The sequence below is a fragment of the Megalops cyprinoides genome, chromosome 5 (genome assembly GCF_013368585.1).
Source record: "Megalops cyprinoides isolate fMegCyp1 chromosome 5, fMegCyp1.pri, whole genome shotgun sequence".
Lineage (NCBI taxonomy): Eukaryota > Metazoa > Chordata > Actinopteri > Elopiformes > Megalopidae > Megalops > Megalops cyprinoides.
Genome location: NC_050587.1, coordinates 30,141,588 through 30,161,078, shown reverse-complemented (window position 1 = coordinate 30,161,078; position 19,491 = coordinate 30,141,588). Strand labels below are relative to the sequence as shown.

Sequence of the window (19,491 nt, the reverse complement as noted above, 5' to 3'; positions counted from 1 at the left end):
TTCTTACAGTGATGAAAAAGGTAAACGATACTTTACACCATCGTAACTTCAATTTAATTTAACAGCCAGGCCATATCGTTTTCTGTGCAGATAATTGCACAACCTTACTAATTGCACTTCTTTTCATGTCTGCCAGAGAATCTGCTAAATGAGTATGTGTAAAGTGTAACTGTAAACCCTACAGATGAAGATTCAAACAAGAAATCAGAAATCCTGAAGGCTTTTTTTATTCAACAGAATGATTCAAGGAAATATACCTTCTCCCCAACAGCATCCATACACACTTTCATCCCTTTCTCTTCTCTCTGTGCAACACCCGGAAGAATCAGAGGATATACTGCATGTACAGCCACATTTCCTCCTGCCTTATGTCTCTGGTCTGACTTCCAAGACAAGCAGTCAAAGAAAAGATGTTCAGGTAAGTGGAAGAGGTAAAGTGTTTTTATTTGCTTAACAGGCATCCTTATCCAGGGAAACTTGCACAGCTTGCAGTTTGCAAGTCCATTTATGTAGTTGTATATTACTGAAGCAATTTCAGTAAAGCAACTTACCAAAGCACAGTGGCAGTGCCCCACCATAGATTCAAACCTGCAACCTTCTGGTGACAAGCCAAGAGTGGCGAGTTCACTGATCACAGAGTGAATCTCAACATGGCAAACAAATGGCAGCATCTGCTTTAACTCAACTGCTTCCCAAAAACACGTATAAATAACTTCAGAATACTGTTGCTAAAAGTGTGCATAATTAATTATAATTATAATTAATCATACAGGGCCAGAGCAGCTTGTATTCAGAACTGATTACACCCTGTACTCTGTTATGCTGATTTCTTGTCACAGTCAACTTCCTGTACAAATAACGAGTTCCAAAAGACCCTCTGATCCACGAGGAGCACATAAGCGGTAGCCACCTGGCTAACAAGTTGGCCTTTTTTGTTGAGCATTTCACCTCACTCCCTGATTACTGGACTGAGGCCAATGATGGGATGAAATCGCAGATCACCTGGTATTACAGGTGTCAACCAGCTACAGAGTAAACAGAGATTTTCCAAGTCTCTCTAAATGGCAAAATGTTGAATGCTTTCAGCACATGGTAATGTAGCCTGATGATGATGCAATTATGTAATTACAGGATGAAAGCACAAACCAGAGTCACCTCCAGCATTCCAGGATAACAACCACTCCTCCAGAACCACCAGGAGTGCAACTTGGGAGAAACAGCATTGCACATACAGTTTTATGTACATGAAATTACGTGATTTCACAGATCACACGCTCTTCTGAGAAGGCAAAATATGAAGAAATCTGGTTGGAATCAGCAGATTCCAGTAGTCCATAAAAATCACTCCATTGCTGGGATCGCTTTTTTTGCTGATTTTGCCACTTATGAGAAATGGATCCCGGCTGAATTAAAGGCGTGGAGAAGTCTGTTGAAGAAAATGAAGAGTGGTTTCAACCTTAACTCATATAAACAAAATATACTGTATATAAATGTTCATAATCTCAAATTATGTTGCATCGAAGGATACTTAACAAAAGTAAATTTCAATATTCATGTTCTCATTTTTACCCCCCCCTGGCTTGCTTGTCTGTCCCGTGTGTCTGACCACTCTCGTCAATGCACTGACACATGAAGCTGCAGCATTGACACTTAAATCACAGATGCGTCTCTTGAAGTTCTTGGATGTATTTGCTCATGGCATGGGTAATCCTGACCTATCCTTCATGCCGAGGGGAGTGTTGCGCATACCAGTGGTTATTCGTTGAGAGATCAATCTGACATTGATTCTAAAGGTTTTCACTTACACCATGAAGTCATCTATGTCCATGGATCGAGCTCGTTTCTCACTGAACTTGCTTTCCTGAAGAATGCTCTCTATCTTTTCTGCAATGCTGAAGTCCTGTGGTACTTCCTGTAAAAGGATAAGGAAGTACTGTATAGTCCAACTTAAATGTCAACTTCACATTCCACCTGCACAGAACTTGAAAGCGGTAGAAATCCAATTTACAGTTTTAAAAATATTTTTAAATATTTTTTTGCTTACTTACAATATTGTGCACAGAACAGTGAATTTTGTAATTCTTTTCCAACAGTTGCTCAACTGCTGTGGACCTGAAATAATGGAAGGATGCAAGGCTTTTACTGACAACCGAATCTGAAGCTCTGTCGTCTGCATTAAATCAACTCCATTTAGTCACCTAAAACCAACACTGTACTACTTACTTGAATGCTGCACTGAGAGTCTTATTCTTTCTTACAAATGCTATTCTGACAAGACCATCCCATTCCTGAAAAGAGAGTAGAGGGAACAAAAAAAACCTGATTTTACCCCTGACCCCATTTACAATTCTCTTGATACCGGTCATGTTATAGGTTATGTAATGAGCCACCAGAGGGTGGCATGTGACTTAATAATGAGACACAGTCACTCTACAGCAGAGGGCTGGGCACACACTGACAGGCTACACTTCACAATTAAACTCATTAGCGTAGTGAGGACTGTTGGTAGTGAGGCACAGAGCCAAGCACAATGGCACAGGGGCACACAGCAAAGCAAAGGAGGCTGGGGCAAAGCAGAAAATATTTCAACTCCCTTCAACTCCACTCACACACACCCACTGACAGGCCCAGCCAATCAGGTGAGGGAAAGAATTTATTAAAAAAAGATGATGGCAAAAGCTGTCTTGGACAATTATCTGCTCTTACTTTAATGACAGTACTGAGTATTTATCACTGATTGCTTTTATCATTACTCTAGTTGGCCTGCTGAAGCACATCCCCATTGTGTACTAGCATTGATAGTCACTTGCTTGAATGTTCACTATTCCTTTGCTTGCTTTACATACCAGTGAACAATTCCCACTATCTGGGCTCCACTGACACTGTTAAAAACTGTTTCCTAACACCCTAACACGGTATGGGTAGCTGTAGATTCTGTATGTTAGCCTTTAGTTTCAATAGGTTTACAGGGAAATTTCACAAACAGGGTCAAATAGTTAACTGTAATGTTATCTGATTCCAACAAAGTAATAACATTCACATCTTAAACCATCACACATGTTAGAACTATGTAGCCAAACATTCTGAAATGTAAACATACCTGGAAATTAACTGGTGGTGGGGGGTTCTTTGGTTCTATTCTGACTACACTGGATTCCACTTTAGGTGGAGGGCGAAAGTTGTTCTTTCCCACCTGCAAAAAAATCCCAAAATAAGACTTAGGTGTAGGTCAAATGGAAAGCCTCAAAGCATGGTTCCTTAAAGTTAAATAAACTTCAATATGCACTTAAACTGTGACTTACATAAAAAAATAAAATTACGATCTGAGAGGGAAATCAAAAACTGCCTGCCTTCACAGTCTAAGTACGCACATCCATGAATCTGACAAAAATAATCTGACTTCTGACAAGTCAAAAACTGACTCGACATGCAAGTGTGTTTGTCTACCAAGCTGACAGCAGTTACCCCTCCGGACTTCACGGAAACTCAAATGGTTATTCAGACCCACATTAGTTAAGTATCATCATCATTTGATCGAATCACAGACCTTCATGAGATGGTCCACACGGGCCAACAGCTGGGTGTTTATAGACAGCCGACAATAAAGCTTGTCACCAGGCTTCGCGACCAACCGCATAGCGAATTCTCGCTGGAACATCAGCACCGCGCACCTTCAAAATTATTAGAATAATGACCAAAAAAATAAGACTCTCCATATTTTTTGCGGCAAGAAACCATCATTGTACCACACAGTATGATGTAAATGTAAACAAAATTTCTAACTGAACTCAGGCTTGTCTCTGTATCTCGTAGCCTCGCAAGTTTATTTCATGTTTTGATTTTGCATGCATACATATATAGCTCCTTCAAATTTTCATGCTTCCTGTTACAAAAGAAAATTCTCAGAAAATAATTTATCCATTACTGTATTCAAAAGACAGAAGATGAGTTGGATTATTACCACTTACAACTCACAGAATATAAACCCTGTCAAAGTGCAACAATATTCTCTTACCTGAAGAATGGCCTGTGAAGTAACAGCTTGAACACAAACGGTGATGAGATCTGTAAAGCAAAAACAAAGTATGGCTCCCTTCATAAAACATCACAATAAAACACAAAGCACTTTAATCTACATAGACGAAATGATAATGTCCTTTGCAAAAGTAAATGAAATCCCTTTGCTCACCTGATAGGGCAGGTTGGCCACACAAACATCAAAGAAAGGCAGGTCTGTCTTCAGAACGTCCCCCACCAAGACCTGAAGCTTGGTCTGCATTGGACTGAAAGAGAGAGGCACCTGCTGTCTCTACTTCATCTAGCTCCCCTTTCACTTCAAATGCATGTGACATCACCGCGGAAAAATACTTGTAGACTTCTGGGAGCCATAAGCCATCTCACCTACCTTGTCTGATCAAGGCATAGAAAACTATATTCACACAATGTCAGTTTTGCTTCAAACATCATGAATTGGATAGACTTGTGTTGAATATATACACTGAGATATTGCTGGGTGTCTTATAGACTTCAAAGATTCAACTTTTGTTCAATTTGTAGGCTTTCTTCAATTGCACTAAAGAAGTCTGGTGATCTTTCACATAATCTACATGCATCTTCCTTTTATTTTTCAAATGCACAGCAAATAAGATTGTTGAAAACAAGCCTGTTGCACAATACTTACGTGCACTGTACTCTCTTCTGAAGTTCAGCCACAAGTCTAGTGTCCAGCTCACAAGCAATAACCTTTGGAAAGCAGGGGAGCAAATGCAATGTGAGCATATTGAAATTCATGCCATAATAATACTGACCTCAGAAAACCCCTTTGCTGAGAGACATATGTAGGTGCAAAAAGTAATATTCAATGCCTTGCTACCAAAGTCTTCAAGACATACCACAGAGGGCCTAGTTCCATTCAACTCTACCTCTCACAGTTTGCAAATGGGGGGTATTAATCCACAAATTATTCACACCCTTGTCAGTGAACATTCCTTAATGTTGCATGGTTAAATATTCAGACTGGTTTCATTATCTGATCACCTTTTTAGCTTTCTCCAGCAGTTTGACCGTCATGTTACCAGTACCAGGGCCAACCTCCAGCACCACATCTGTTGGCCTAAGCGCTGCCTGCAATGAGGAAACAATTTAAGTGTAGACAAACCAAGTCTAATAAAGTACTACAATCTGTCCCCATCTAGTGACAACGTGGCATGCCACAGGGATGAAGGTAGCTAGCGGGAGCAAGTGTCACTGACTAGGGGAAAAACACAGTTTTGATTACCTTATCAATGATACCATTGACCACCAGAGGGTTTTTCAGAATGTGCTGCCCAATGCCGGTGTTGAACATTATTCCTTGCAAAAAGGAAAGCAGTGTCATTATTCATTCGAGGCTGACAGATTGCATGTGACAAGCCATGATAACTTAAATTTTGCACTACTGTACAGATAAACGTAAAAAGATCAACAAGAGTTAATTTGTCTTATAAAACCATCCTTTAGAAAAGTTTGTGTAATCAGAATCATGGTTAAACCTTGTCGTTTAATTCGCGTCACGAACACTTTTACGACGACGTGAAAACATAAAACCAGCTTTATATAGCTAACTAGCTAACTACCTAGATAACAACTAATGGATAATGTCTAACCAAAAAAACCCGTGGCATTAAAGAAGACAGACAGAGAGATAGCAAGCAAAAACAGCGAGCTAGCAAACCAGTAGCTAGCTAGCTAACTAACCAGCTGCAGACTAGAATCCAACGTCATATTTTATTAAACTATCGTTTACAACTAACCTTGACTTGTAACCTCCCGGTGCTGTCTAGACTTCTTCTCTGCTTTGACTTTCGGCATGTTTCAATCTTGTGATGATTTTCTAACGTGTTTTACCTTAAATCTTAACTTTCTAACTACCCAACGTGCAATACAGTATTTACAACATGTGCTGGACGTAACAGGAAGTTGGAGGATAAACTGCATTCTGGGAATTGATGTATTTCGGTGTTTCAATGAACAAACAATGTCACAATGGGTTTATCTAATGAACTACATTTCCCATAAAATTACAAAACCTACAACTTATCAGCACCGGTTCACAGGGGATCATGGGAAAATTAAAAGACCGGCTCTTTAAATGACCGGTGTACAGTTCTGGTGTTTCACGTTTTGCCTTGTTTTGCATTTATACATTATTGTTTTTATTTTTCAGACTAAGTGTTTCATATTTTGTGAAACTATATAGTTTTGATAAAAACGAACCGCTTCTCAGTGCAGCTCCTATTTAATACAAAAGAATCGTGAACTATTAATGAATTTGCGTCAGAGATGCGTCAACGAGCAATTCTTTCCCAAGCGTTACTACACGTATTTACATCAATCAAATCGCTTGCGTTCACTGCCAACTTTTTAAAGGAAAAGCATACCATTTTACAGCGATTTGAAAAGCTGGGTTTGTCTGAAATTAAGACAATGTTTCCTTTTCCCACTGTGGTCTATGGGCACTTTTTCCCGCTACGGTCTCAATTAGATTTGACAGAGCTTTGTTTCACGTGTCTGTGTTTAATCTGCCATAGCCCAAAAAAGAGGAAAATGTGCTCTCGGCAGCACGTTTGTTCTAACTGCAAAGCATTTTATTCATAACTGCCCCTTAGATGTAATCAGGAGCAGATGTTTTATTGGAGCTCAGTTATTGTTTGAAGAATTAGCACCACAGTTCCGCTGAATCAGTTTAGTCGAATATAACAGTCTGCATTACTTATTTAAGGTGTCAGCACTTTTCCTGGTATCTCTTTTAGAACAAGCACACAAATATCAAGTGTATACTATATACAGAAATATACAAATATATATACAATATAGAAATACAATTTCTGAGTTTAAGCTTGCAAGGAGCTGGTGCACCCGCCTTCAATCTATTTAAGCACATAGCTACAGTCTGAAGAGGAATTTTTTACACAAAATACATGGAACTGAGTGGGTGCGGTTGCTTCGCCTCACATAATACGCGCACTCATCCCTGACTGGTAAAAGCATACATCTGACATGTCTAAGCCAATCAAAGACAACTGTTTTATGCGCGATGAGAAACGCAACTCGAACGATACCGGTGCATAGGCGGAGTAAAGCGGCGACTATGGGGGGTAATCCCATTGGTAGTCAATGAGCACTGACTCCAATTTCACCGACGTCAGAGGCGTATACAAGAGAGGGAACGTTAAATTCCCCTCTGTCTCTTTGGACTGACGGTCCTCACTTAGATCAGTAGGTGAAATCCTTCTTATGCTTCCTCCGCTGTCTCATCATTTGCCACATTGCATTTTTTTTTTGCCTGCATTTGTGTTGAGTCTCAAACAAAAGCTATGGCTACGTTCAGAGCACTGATAAAATTCTGCAAGAATTCGCAAGCGCAGCAGCAAGTGTGCAGACTTCACTTGTCATCGTCGAGGTAAGGAGATATCCGACTGAAGCTTTTACTTTGACTAAATCTGTGATGATAGTTTGCGTTTGCTAGCTTTATACACTCTAAATTTATCATTGCATACTAGATGCCTTGCTATCTGGGTCTTGGTCACAGACAACTCTCTTGATTAGATTTCATTATTCAATAACACACAGTCCTTTATTAAGAACGATTAAGACCTTGCAGATACACTTAGCAATTATGTCCGACCTTTATACCGCTGCAAGTATTTTGCAGCTAACTAGCAATTTTGCCGGCTACAGATAGGTTTGCACCGCACCGGCATCTCTAACTTAGCCTATCATACAAAATGTGTCCGTTTTTCGGGTGATAAATCTGGGTAACGACTTGCTTTCAGAGAATATACCAGCTGTATATGTAGGGTATTAAGTTAATTTAATATTAAAAATGAATGAGGCGTAGCACCAGCAGCAAACTATGCTGGCCCCCTTGAGGTGATAGTATCTCACTGCATCAAGGCTGAAGGATGATGAAATCGAGTTGCATGTTTGCGTCTCGACCGTGTTTTTGCTCTCCGCCCCCCACTAGACCCTTGCATTCATACATTTTGTTGTATTTTAAGTTACTATTTATATTCAGGTCAATATGCATGTGTTTGTCAGCTTGCATTAAGAATGCCTCTTCGAGTCACCCTTTCTAATTTAACAATGTTTTTAAAGATGTTTTATCTCATACTGTACTGACTGCACTTCACCTAAATATAAATGTAGGTTAGAAGTCCATTCAAGGCCACTCACGAGACATGATTAACCTTGATGTTTGCCACAGTACGGAACACGTTATGCGAATAATTAGGAGACGATCCAAGCTTTAAAGAAATGCAAACCGCGTGCAAAACACATGACAGAATTCACTTCAGCCAATTTGCTTTAAGGAACTGCGAAAGGGCTCTGATCAGTCAGTGTAATTGCATTGCTTTTAACAATTCTAAAATAGCATTGTGTCTACATGTCAGCATTTGGATAAATATATGAGAACAGTCTGTTGTCATGACCATTTTAAAAATCAAGGTAATCGGCAGTAAGGTTTAGACCACATCAGCGTTTTTATAGCATGAAGAATTTAAAGCAACCCCAAAACCAAATTGGCTCATGTCAGTTGATCAAGGGAGAGGCAAAGGGAGAGGCATGGGGTGTCATGCGTGGGACAGCTTTGAAATACCAACACTCCAGCACCCCTAGGTCCTCTCAACAACCCTGAGAGAGGAAACAACTGTGAAGCCAACCAAGGCACAACCACTTTGTCCCCAATCAAAGGGGGGTTACATCACTGTAACTGGCTGAAGTGTAATTACTCTCCGGTTGTTACATAAGTGACCCCCATTTCTGCTTATTAAACATGAACAGTGTTGGACCTGGTTCAAGGGGTTCTCCTTTTTCAGCCATCTCACATCTCTCCTGTCATTGTGTGCTTCTCCACTTGACCATTTACTGTGAATGTCTGTTTTTTTTGTGTTGTTTTTATCCATTTGTCCACAATTGATTCAAATGCTTACTATACGGGTGGAATATTGATCAAAAACAATGACTGAATTCTTGGAAACAACTGCGTGTTTTACCGATACAAAGTCTTATAGTGCAGTTGACCGCTCTATATCAGGTCACGAGCCTTGTAGTCTTTTCATCTCCGCGCACAGAGATGTACAATGGAATAGCCATGTGGATTACATTAGCACCAACATACTGTAATGAAAGGAAGCACTCATCTCCTGTAGTCACTCTGAAGCATTCCAAGTTTCTGTGAGCTCACCTTTGTCTCCCCACAGACAGGAAGCAGTGGTGATATCGGGCCGGAAGCTGGCCCGTCAGATCCGAGAGGAGGCACGGTGGGACGTGGAGCAGTGGATTTCGGCCGGGAACCGGCGCCCCCACCTCAGCGTGGTGCTGGTGGGAGAAAATCCAGCCAGCCACTCCTACGTCCTCAACAAGACCCGCGCCGCCGCCGACGTCGGTACGACCCGCCCCAAGCATATACTCATCCAGGTCTCAGCGTGTCCCGGTCTAAGACTATCTGTGTGCACCTCCACTCCGTGGCATGCAAATTCATATAAGCTCAATGATAAGGTAGACCATGTTATGAGAGTAACAATATTCATGGTTATGGAAAGACAAAACTGTTATTGTTATAGAAGTAAGAATATGGGCAATGCTGAAAGACTTGGAATGAAGAGCAGTATAACAGTAAATAATGAAGCCTGTTTATTCAAATGTGTCTATTTGTGATGGGTCACTTAGCAGAGATCCATCCATTGCATCCCTCTAGCACTCTAGCATTAGCCTACAGTGCTGGAGGCCCATTTCTGTCTTCACGTTTGAAATGCAAAAGCTCACTTTGACATGCTGTCTACAGTCAGACAAGATAAGACCCTAATAGGAACATTCTCTCGTGCTCTTTTGGGGTGAGATAAGGGTGAGGCCCCTTGTGCTGGCTGTCAATGATAAGGGTGTAACTTTTTCCCTTCGCTCCCTCTCGACCTGTTTTGGTTCCACCTTTCTTTCTGTTTCGGTAACCCTGCACCTCCCACCTCACACTTTCTCTTTCCTTCTTTCCTTCCTCCACTCTCTGTGCTCACATCAAATGGCTTCCCTGGTCTGAGGCACACCAGCATCACCAACATGTTGAGTGCCATGCAGAGTCCAGGCCGATGAGCTCAGCGCAGAGCCAGATTTGGATGAGAGCTCTAATGATGGACCGCAGACTCACCCTTCTCTTCCTCCCCATTCTGTCTGTCTTCAGGCATCAGCAGTGAGACCATCCTGAAGCCCTCCAGCATCTCTGAAGAGGAGCTCGTAGACTTGATCCACAAACTCAATACTGACCACAGAGTAGATGGCCTGCTGGTCCAGCTCCCACTGCCAGGTGAGGGAGGGGGACGGGGAGGTACAGAGGACTGAAGCTGAGTAAACAGTAGGCATGAAATGTTGGTTTTGTAGATGGATCACTGCAACAATGAGAAGTCCTGTTTTAGTGAATGCCCATCACCCTGTGAGATCTTTGTATGTGTTTGGTGTACACTTTTAACATGCCCTCTCCACTGCACAGATCACATAGACGAAAGGCGCGTGTGCAATGCAGTGAGCCCCGACAAGGACGTGGATGGCTTCCATGTGGTCAACGTGGGCCGCATGTGCCTGGACCAGTCCACCATGCTGCCTGCGACTCCCTGGGGAGTCTGGGAAATCATCAAACGCACAGGTGAGGCACGGTGGAGAAACCAGCAGCGTCGCCCTGTCTCTGATGGAGGGACAGGCGACCCACTCCCCACCTCCTGACCAACAGGCTCCGGACAGACTCTACAGCTCTTCCTGTATGTCCTCTCCCAGGTATTCCCACGCTGGGGAAGAACGTGGTGGTGGCCGGCCGTTCCAAAAACGTGGGCATGCCCATCGCCATGCTGCTGCACACCGACGGCCGACACGAGAGGCCAGGGGGTGAGGGACCGATCTCATGGGCCACACGGGCTTGGGATGGGGACAGGCGGGGGTGAAACCATGGGGTTTTTAGCTGAGGGAAAGGGCACTAGTGCAATAATGAGGAAGGCAGTGTTGTAATGCATTACTAGGAGAACCATTTTGGGTGAATGGGAGTGTATATAGGAAAAATGCTTGAGTTCTGTGGGAAACTGGGGATAGGGAGCATTTTTTTTCTACCCAGGTCAGCTGTTTTGGAGGTCACAGGCTTTAACCACTTCTCTGCTGGTTCCACAGGTGATGCAACAGTCACCATCTCCCATCGCTACACTCCTAAGGAACAGCTCCAGCAGCACACGAAGATCGCGGACATCGTTATCGCTGCTGCCGGTATGATGGCGCAATCCACACGTGTGGCCGGGGTTTCCAGCGTGTGCACCTCCCTCTACTTTTTCTCATCCCAGATCCTCCACTCTGTGATCCCATGTCTCCATGGCAACTAATAGTCTTTTCTCCTGGTGTTCTCAGGGATCCCCAACCTGATCACTGCCGATATGATCAAGGAAGGGGCAGCCGTCATCGATGTGGGCATCAACAGAGTGCAGGACCCTGTCACAGGCAAGAGTAGGCTGGTGGGCGATGTAGATTTTGAAGGTAAGGGTTGACTAAATGATCCTCACCTCCAAGCTGGAGACATGCACTGTGTATGATTACTGTTATGAAACAGGACAAGTTATTGCCTTTTACTTTAGTAATCTGTCCTTTACCTCCTAGTCTGCCTCACTCACTATTCCTCCATTTCCCCTCCCTTGACCTGTGCTGTTTTGATGTGTTTGTTTAGAGTAATTTTTCCTCCCTTTCCAGGGGTACGACAGAAGGCCAGCTTCATTACTCCAGTGCCAGGTGGAGTGGGGCCAATGACTGTTGCCATGCTTATGAAGAACACAATCAAGGCGGCAAAGAACCTCCTTCCGTCATCTGAAGAACGAATCCGTATGATGGCATCCTCATAATTGCCCTGCCTCCCCCAACCCCCCCAAAAATCAAAGCAAAAAACAAATTGTGAGACATTCCTCACCATTCTACTGCTTAGTTGGAACATTTTGCCAACGCACTTGCACAAAGGCCGACTCAATTGCAATAGCCCGAAGATGTACTTTCGAAATATGTGCTTACCGTCAATATGCTGCTCCAAGGACTGAATTCCTTTATTAACTTATTTCTGAACCGTTACAACTTATGCAGATTTGTTTATATTGCTGTACCTCATTTATGCTTTATGCTAGTCTTTCATTATTGAAAGCGTGTGAGTTTTTTACATTGTGAATTCTTTGCTTAAAAGAAGAGAGAAGGAGTTGCTGACTCAGTTTTAGTTACAAGGCATAGTTGGAAACACTCTGTACTTTCCACTGTGCTAACAAGCACAGTATCAAAGCCGGTATTGTGGGCAGCAAAGCCATCATGGTGACAATGCAGTGTACTCTCATTCCTGCATAGATTGTTGCTCTCTGTCAAAGAACCAAGGAGTGTTACCCTGTTAAGAGAAATGTGATACAATGCAAGACTTAAGATGATAGAATTGCAGAATTACCTTTTTTTAAAATAGAATAAACCTCTAGAATAAATTTCATTATTATTGAAACAACTTTCTTCTGCTTTCCATAAACCAGTCAAATATGAACGATTTTTCATATTTGCATCTTGTCTCATGACATGGATGAACGGACGAGAATGCAACAATAGTGCATTTATAAATTTAATTAAACAATATGTTTGGTAACAGATGCACACGTCGTTTTGCTTTCTGTGACAACTTACTGAGAGGAAGCTGTGGTAATCAAACTCTCCATCAATCACCACCACCTTTGGATGAATTCAGACAAATGCATTCATCTTTATCACAGACACATGTACAGTAAATGCGTAAGATGAGTGCAGACATGTTAGCAACTTGTCAAGGACAGCTTTTTTTTTTTTAAGTCTGTGCTACTGTCTTGCTAGTTATAATATCCTCAATATATTAGGGTGCTTATTGATACCATTTAAATTATAAGCCCATGTGAAAATACACTTTACATGTTTGTTAGTTGGCTGACACTATCTGAAAGGGTATCCAAAACCATGATGCTAACATTTTCCGTTTCCTTAGCTTAACATCTTGTATAATTTAAAAACTTGCCATGCTCAATAAAAAATGAAATTTCGTTCTTACATGAAAGTTGCTTATATTTTTAATGACCTATGGATGCTGCATGACTTTTCAAAATGTAAGACAAGTATGCTGGTCTTTGGACTTACCAAACTCCACGGCCCAGTACACATTTAACTACCACTGACTTGGTGGTAGCAGCAATGGCTCAAATGGCTTTTTAAATAAAGAATGCCCAGACTCGGTGCAAAATCAAAGAGGACACAAGCTTTCATTCCTCTCGCATGTAGTGGTGTTAATAATCTGGCTGAAAAGACCCTTGAAGTCAAGTTGTATTTCTCAAGTGTTAATCTACTGTAGCACGATTACCATCTTTTGGAGATGTGAGGGATAGCACTCTAATAACACAAACTTTTGCACAGTCAGATGCTCTTGACTTTCAGCAAATGTGTTGTATTTCCACTTATCTTGGGGAGTTTATTACTGCGGCAGTGTTAACAAGCCTGTGTGTCCTCACTGTCACTGTCCTGAAACTCTTGGAGTCGCTCTGTGTTAATGACTCCCTGCCAGAGAAACAGAGCAATGGTGGTCATTCTAGACAGACAGGAGCTTCTGGTTTGCTGTCCACCTCAGGTCTTTTTCACAGCGGGTGACCTTTTGTTACAAACAATAAAAGGGGTGGATGGCTTTTAGAGTGTTTGCATTGCTTTTTGTTCCTGACAGGTTTTTACCAAAACGACCCTATTGATTTCCTTATTGTGGTCGAGCTGCAATCCCACCACCTCAATCAAACTGGAAGCTATGACACCTCAAACCAACACAAGTTTTTTTTTTTTTCTGGATACAGGCTCAACTCCACTGGTGTTTTTTTATTTATTTGTTTTTTTTTTTTTTTTAATTAAAACACTCATTGCAAGTTCTGTCTCAGCTCTTAATATTTATTTATATGCTGTACATAAAATACGAGGAAAGAATAAAATAGCTGTCCAATTGTCTTTTGAATCCACAATACGTACAATGATACTGTTCAGAAAGCACACTCAGGTATTGGAGCATTGCACTAACAGCCAGGAAAGAAGAAATATGAAGTTGTGAAGAGGATACACAGGAGTTCAACAGATCGCAACGTATTTTTTTTTTTTACACACATTTTTCAAATAAATACAGGAAATCAAAATCTATTAAAGCAGCGAACTGACTTGTCATTTTTTGATGTTGGTGGCGTTATCATCAGTGTGCAGTCTTGGCAAGTCAATGTGTGTTGCTTTTTTTTTTTTTATTCAAAGTGTAGCGCTCTCATATGTCCATTTATATCAATTACCATAAATAACTGTTTCCCTGCAAATAAAAGAAATATACAAAACTCCCTCACAGGTTCATCCTTATTTTTGGGAAGGTGAAATGTAACTGATGGAAGTGTGAGGCTGAAACTGTTTGCCACGTCTAAATGGAAACATCAGATCTGCTGCACCTACAAAAGAATCTAGGATCAGTCAGCCGCGAATACTGCTTTTGCTCCCAATGAGTCTGTCTAAACCTGGTTGCATGTGACAAATTGTATTACAAATCACAGTCACAAAGTTAAAAACTAACAGGTTCTTTGTATTGGTGTTTCCCTTTGTAGTACGTATACGCCTTCTCCCGAATATTACTCTTAACGCTGCCAGCCAAATTTGCCTCGGAACATCCCACTGCAGACTGTATGCAATATTTTATCCTTATAGGTCTAGCAAAGTAGAAACGCTTGAAAAATATCTGCTGTTATAAAATTTGTATACGGTGTATCGGTAACTGTTGTAAAGGGTCAGTAGTAAACATGAAGGTCTGTGCTGGGTCTTCCCAGGTGAGAGGCAAGAGGTGCGATATGTTACACTTTCTGGTGGTGTGTGTGTTCGCTCCTCTCTTTCCGGCTGAGAGTCCGCTGGTGGGGCCGTGTGCAGGGTTACATTCAAGCTCCAGCTGCACTGCGTGGAGCTGCGGACTCCCTGACTACTTCTTCCCCTCCGACCACTCTGCTCCGTTATAAACAGTCGTCTTTTTCCTGCACCTGAGATGAGGTCTACAAAACGATCCGGAGGCGTTTCAGGCATACGTGTTAGACAGCATCCCAGTGAGTGCTAAAGAACCTTAAAAATCTAAAAAGCATGGGCCCTAGTGTCCAAATCGCGATTCAAATTCAGGGGTAAAATGTCAAAATAGACAGGGCTCTCTTAGTGAGACAGAAATAAAAAGAAGTCTATGAGAAGGCCGGCTGTGGCCTAACTTGAGGAGGTGTTGTGCCTGTTCCCTTTGCCAGCCCATTCTAGAATGTGTGGTTCTCCGGTTGGCGCCCTGCTGTGTTGGGTCTAGAAAGGGGTACCTACTGCTGTGTGGTGAATGTTCTACCTCAGCCTGTCACAATGGGCCTAGATTCTCCGGTTCTGTGTTAACTTCAGTGCCAGCTCAGTCATTGGATGAGACCTCACAACGCCCAACCGCGTCAGAGACAGCACGCCATTCCCTCTCCTGCAGGAATGGACACACTCTTAAGACTGCCACAGCCTTGGTCTCTTCCTGCTAGACAAGTCAACCCCTGTCATTAGGTCTCCAAGCATGCTGGCCTACTTCCTAACTGATAATGTAACTCAAGAAAACTAGGATCCTGCTGGCTTTTCCATGGTGTGTGTGTGTGTGTGTGTGTGTGTGTGTGTGCCTGTAAGTGTGTTTGTGTGTGTCTGAAAGAGGGTATGTGACTGCATGTGTGCTTGTGTGTGTATCCCAGCCACAGGTGGTCTGACTGGGTGAGCTATGTACCCGATAGACTGATTGTCATTGCTGTGATTTTTACCCTCTGTGGTGCTGCTATGGAGTGATTGGAATAATATTGCACGTATGCACTGACAGATAGATAGATACATCATTGTTGGTCCATAAAATAACTATTTTACACAGGTCTGGAACAGAAAAAAAGCTACATCTTTAAATATAATAAACCTGAAGGATCCATCACCTTATAAATCTACATAAATAATTATCAACTGTATATTCCTACTTCATAACATTTACATAATCTTTACATTATCTACACTATGCAGTTTTTATTTTTTACCTCTTGCAAAGACCTTGCGTATTGAAGCTAAGTTATATTCATCTGCCTATGAGCACATTCAATGCCTCATTTACAGCTTGGCTTAAGTGGGAGGCTGTATCCAAAATTTCCAAATGTACACTTTAATAACTTAATGCCACAAGTATCCAAAAAATACCATTCCAGTGTTTTTCTTGATAACAGACAAATCAGAAAAAATAATACTGTACAAGGCTAATGTCTATCATATTTATGGATACGGTTGATATTTTTACTATGTGATATTATTGAAATTAAACAAGCAAATGAAATGACAAATAATAAAAAAAATGTATCACTGATGCCATTGATACTCTGTAAGATATGGCAAGATTAATAACGCACTTTCAAAAGTCATCTAAGCTCTACAATATTGTACACAAGCCTAAAATGTACAAGTCGTGTGCCTTCAGAGAAATCTACACATTCATAGTTCAAACTCCTCCTGTACATTATACAGGAAAGGTGGGATACAGCCTAATCCACTTCATATACACACCTATGAACTGCCATATTTTTGGCACATTACCTTAATATTTTTCGAATCCTGATAGTGACGAAATATGCATGCGCCTGCATAGACGCACACATACCCTGCAATAAATAATAGCTATCATGCACTACAAGGTAACAATATGTAGCAACATGAGATGGTAACGATATTCTCAACTATAAACTTAGTGCAAAAAACAATGAGGTTATACAGTTGAGCTACTACAGCTTTTGAAAATGATTTTGGCTGTTTGTTGGTTGTGTTGTTTTCTGTATGACCGCTGATTATACTGCAATTCCCTGGTGCCACCACTAGGGGGCATGGTCATCTAAAGGCCAAGCTCCAGGCCCCTGACATAAATGGTTTCAAAGCCCAGCCTCCACTCCCCCCTCCCCCACAAAAAACTTTCACAGCAACTCCCATCATCCTCAGCTCACTAATCACCACTTCCTCGTCTTTCTCCTTTTTTATTAACACCAACTGTGCAAAAAGAGACTTGTAACACTGTGTCAATGGAAAAAAGGGCACCTCTGGCCTCCCCCTATGAGTCTTGCTAAAGGCCAAGATCACAGTAAAGATGATGAGAGAAGCAGCTGAAAGCTCCTCCAGCCGTGTACCCGACTGAGGGCTGTGGGGGGCGGAAGGGCGCCAGGGCCAAAGGAGCTCCGGGCATGCATTCCTCTTCGGTGGCTCGTCCCACCAGCTGAGGAAAGAGCCCAGCATGACCACTCACGGGCACCCGTCCGCCAAAACAGAGAGCTTTACCGGTGATTCAGAGGTATTGCACGCAGATAGCCAGGTAAAGGGATTGTTGCCATATTACACAATCGAGCACAAAAAGTGTCACTTTTTTTTTTTTTGTCTGTACATTTTAAAGCCATTTCTGTCCTGCTCGTTCACGTGTCCATACCAATGTCCCTTCCAATCTTTGTCTCCAGGAAATACTGAAGAGAGATAAGGCCCCTGACGACCTGCAGGCCATGCTGGGAAAGCGTGTGTTCCATTTCTGTTACTGTATATATGCAGGGAGTTGTGTGTTATTGCCGAATGCTACTGTACAGAAAGGCCCTGGGGGGGCTGAGGGGTGGCGGTGGTGTGGGCTCCCTTGCTGCGATGTGCAGGCCAGAGCAGCAGAAATAACCATGGGAACGAAGTGTTGGCAAAGTGACCATCGTGAAAAGATCCACGTAGCCCTGCGCGGAAGCGCCCCGCCCCGCCCTTTTGCACAGACCGGGCGAGGGAGGCACATATTTACAGGTACAATATTCTCAGAACACCTGGATGAGAAATGAGAAAAAAGGGGCCTACTCTAGGGCAAGTCCATTCGCCAAGGGCCTTTTCCATGTCGCCCCTTAACGCCTGCACATTCCTCCCTTTACGAGACAGCCTTCCTCAACCCAGAGCGGTATTTAAGGCTTGTTTTAGTTTCTCCTTATGTGTTTTATCGATGTGAAAAGTGCTACTCCATGGACTCCCGTTTGATCAAAGCCATTAGATTCACCTATATTTAATGATGTATTTTAAAACAGGGTTTGTAGCACCATATGTTCTCACGGGCGCTCTTTCCCTTTCCTCCGCCCCGTTCTGCTGCTGAGGGGGGCGGAGCCGGCGCGGTCGACACCCCAATCACCACCCCCTTGCCCCCCACCCCACCCTCCGCCCCCGTGCGGCTCTCGGCCTACTTGGGGCTGAAGGCCCCGGGCTCCAGCTTGGTGCTGCCGCTGCGGCCCCAGCAGCTGGCGGCGATGCTCATGCTGCGCTGGGCGCGGTCGGCCCTGTCGCGCTCACGCTCGCTCTCCGACTGGCTCTGCGCCCGCTCGGGCCGCGCGTGGGCGCCCGTGGGCGAGGTGGGCGCCGGCTGCGAGGAGATGGTGCGCAGCAGGTGGTTGCGCTTGCGCAGGAAGTCGCTGTTGCCGCCCAGGCCGAAGCTGCCCTTGCGCAGGACCATGCGGCTGCCGCTGGTCTTGGCCGGGCGGGAGCGGTGGTTGTACTCCAGCTGGGAGAGGTGGGAGGCGTACCCGTCCGTGATGAACTGCAGAGAGACGGGGAGAGAGAGAGAAAGGGCAAGATCAGTCAGATGCCCCCCATGTGAGGGAACTGCACCACATTCTACTGCCTGATTGGAGAATATCTGTGCTACCGCTCATGTTTGTAACCATGGCATCCACCTCTTGTGCAAGATGCTCAGCCTCCTATGTCTTACAAACCCCCGGGCATCAACACAGGAAGCTACTCAGAACGGCTGACATCATCCTATTGCCCAAAGGGTCTGATCACACTACTTTATCCTTTGCTGCAACCGAAGCTGAGCTTTCTTCTACCCACATTACTGGTTTTCTTCACTGCATCTATGGTGCGGGGCCACTTCATAATACCCACAAAAATATACGTATCTGCTCTCCCCCAGAGCCATGATTTGGTCTGCACTGTGGGCAGAAAGCAACCCATAAGCTTGATGCTGATTTTTGTCCAAACCTGCTGCTGAAGCTCCCCGAAGAGATCAGGTAGTCAGACGCCGGAAACAGGCTAATGTAAGGTGGTCTGCATCTTTTGCATCCAACATGTCAGTAGTGTTCTGGCAAGGCGAAGGGGCGGTACCTGACACTGGTGCTGCATCTTCTTGGTGGGTCTCCCCACAATGTAGATGTTGGAGGGGGGCAGGCCGATGGAGGAGTACACCGAGATGTCCTTCGTGGACCCGTACGCAGCAAATATCTTCATGTGAGACTGAGGACCGGGCAGACAACAAATTATGAAATGTCTCTCAACAAAGTTTCAATAGGCTTTCAAATTTATTTCAAGTACACTTGTAGTCCAGAACCCTGATCCTCAATCACCCAAACCTAAAACCAACCT

General features: G+C 43.3%; 3 protein-coding genes across 7 annotated transcripts in view; 1 reads left to right on the top strand and 2 right to left on the bottom strand.

The window, feature by feature from the left end:
• Positions 1-812: 812 nt before the first annotated feature.
• On the bottom strand, positions 813-5,942 carry dimt1l (DIM1 dimethyladenosine transferase 1-like (S. cerevisiae)). The gene is made up of 12 exons (XM_036529494.1): positions 5,793-5,942; positions 5,279-5,352; positions 5,038-5,124; positions 4,682-4,743; positions 4,190-4,283; positions 4,016-4,065; positions 3,548-3,671; positions 3,101-3,193; positions 2,224-2,288; positions 2,049-2,112; positions 1,806-1,912; positions 813-1,426 (listed from the first exon to the last, which is right to left on the bottom strand). Exons 1-12 carry the CDS (start codon positions 5,848-5,850, stop codon positions 1,384-1,386), a joined length of 921 nt encoding a protein of 306 aa, XP_036385387.1. The 5' UTR covers positions 5,851-5,942; the 3' UTR covers positions 813-1,383.
• A 1,261-nt stretch (positions 5,943-7,203) lies between these two features.
• On the top strand, positions 7,204-12,069 carry LOC118778289 (bifunctional methylenetetrahydrofolate dehydrogenase/cyclohydrolase, mitochondrial-like). Its single transcript, XM_036529761.1, has 8 exons — positions 7,204-7,441; positions 9,243-9,427; positions 10,214-10,336; positions 10,520-10,672; positions 10,801-10,908; positions 11,185-11,277; positions 11,416-11,541; positions 11,752-12,069. The coding sequence occupies exons 1-8, from the start codon at positions 7,356-7,358 to the stop codon at positions 11,898-11,900; spliced, it is 1,023 nt and encodes a 340-aa protein (XP_036385654.1). The 5' UTR covers positions 7,204-7,355; the 3' UTR covers positions 11,901-12,069.
• A 6,217-nt stretch (positions 12,070-18,286) lies between these two features.
• Positions 18,287-19,491, bottom strand: part of LOC118777348 (membrane-associated phosphatidylinositol transfer protein 2-like) — a 46,895-nt gene continuing 45,690 nt past the window's right edge. For 4 of the 5 annotated variants that reach the window (XM_036528165.1, XM_036528164.1, XM_036528167.1 and 1 more), the window contains 2 exons: positions 19,234-19,362; positions 18,288-18,667 (listed from right to left, as the gene is read on the bottom strand). In XM_036528165.1, coding sequence (XP_036384058.1) covers positions 18,314-18,667; positions 19,234-19,362 — 483 coding nt within the window. In that variant the 3' untranslated portion in view covers positions 18,288-18,313. Of the gene's footprint in view, positions 18,668-19,233; positions 19,363-19,491 lie in introns of all 5 variants that reach the window. The other variant, XM_036528163.1, reaches the window with a different exon arrangement.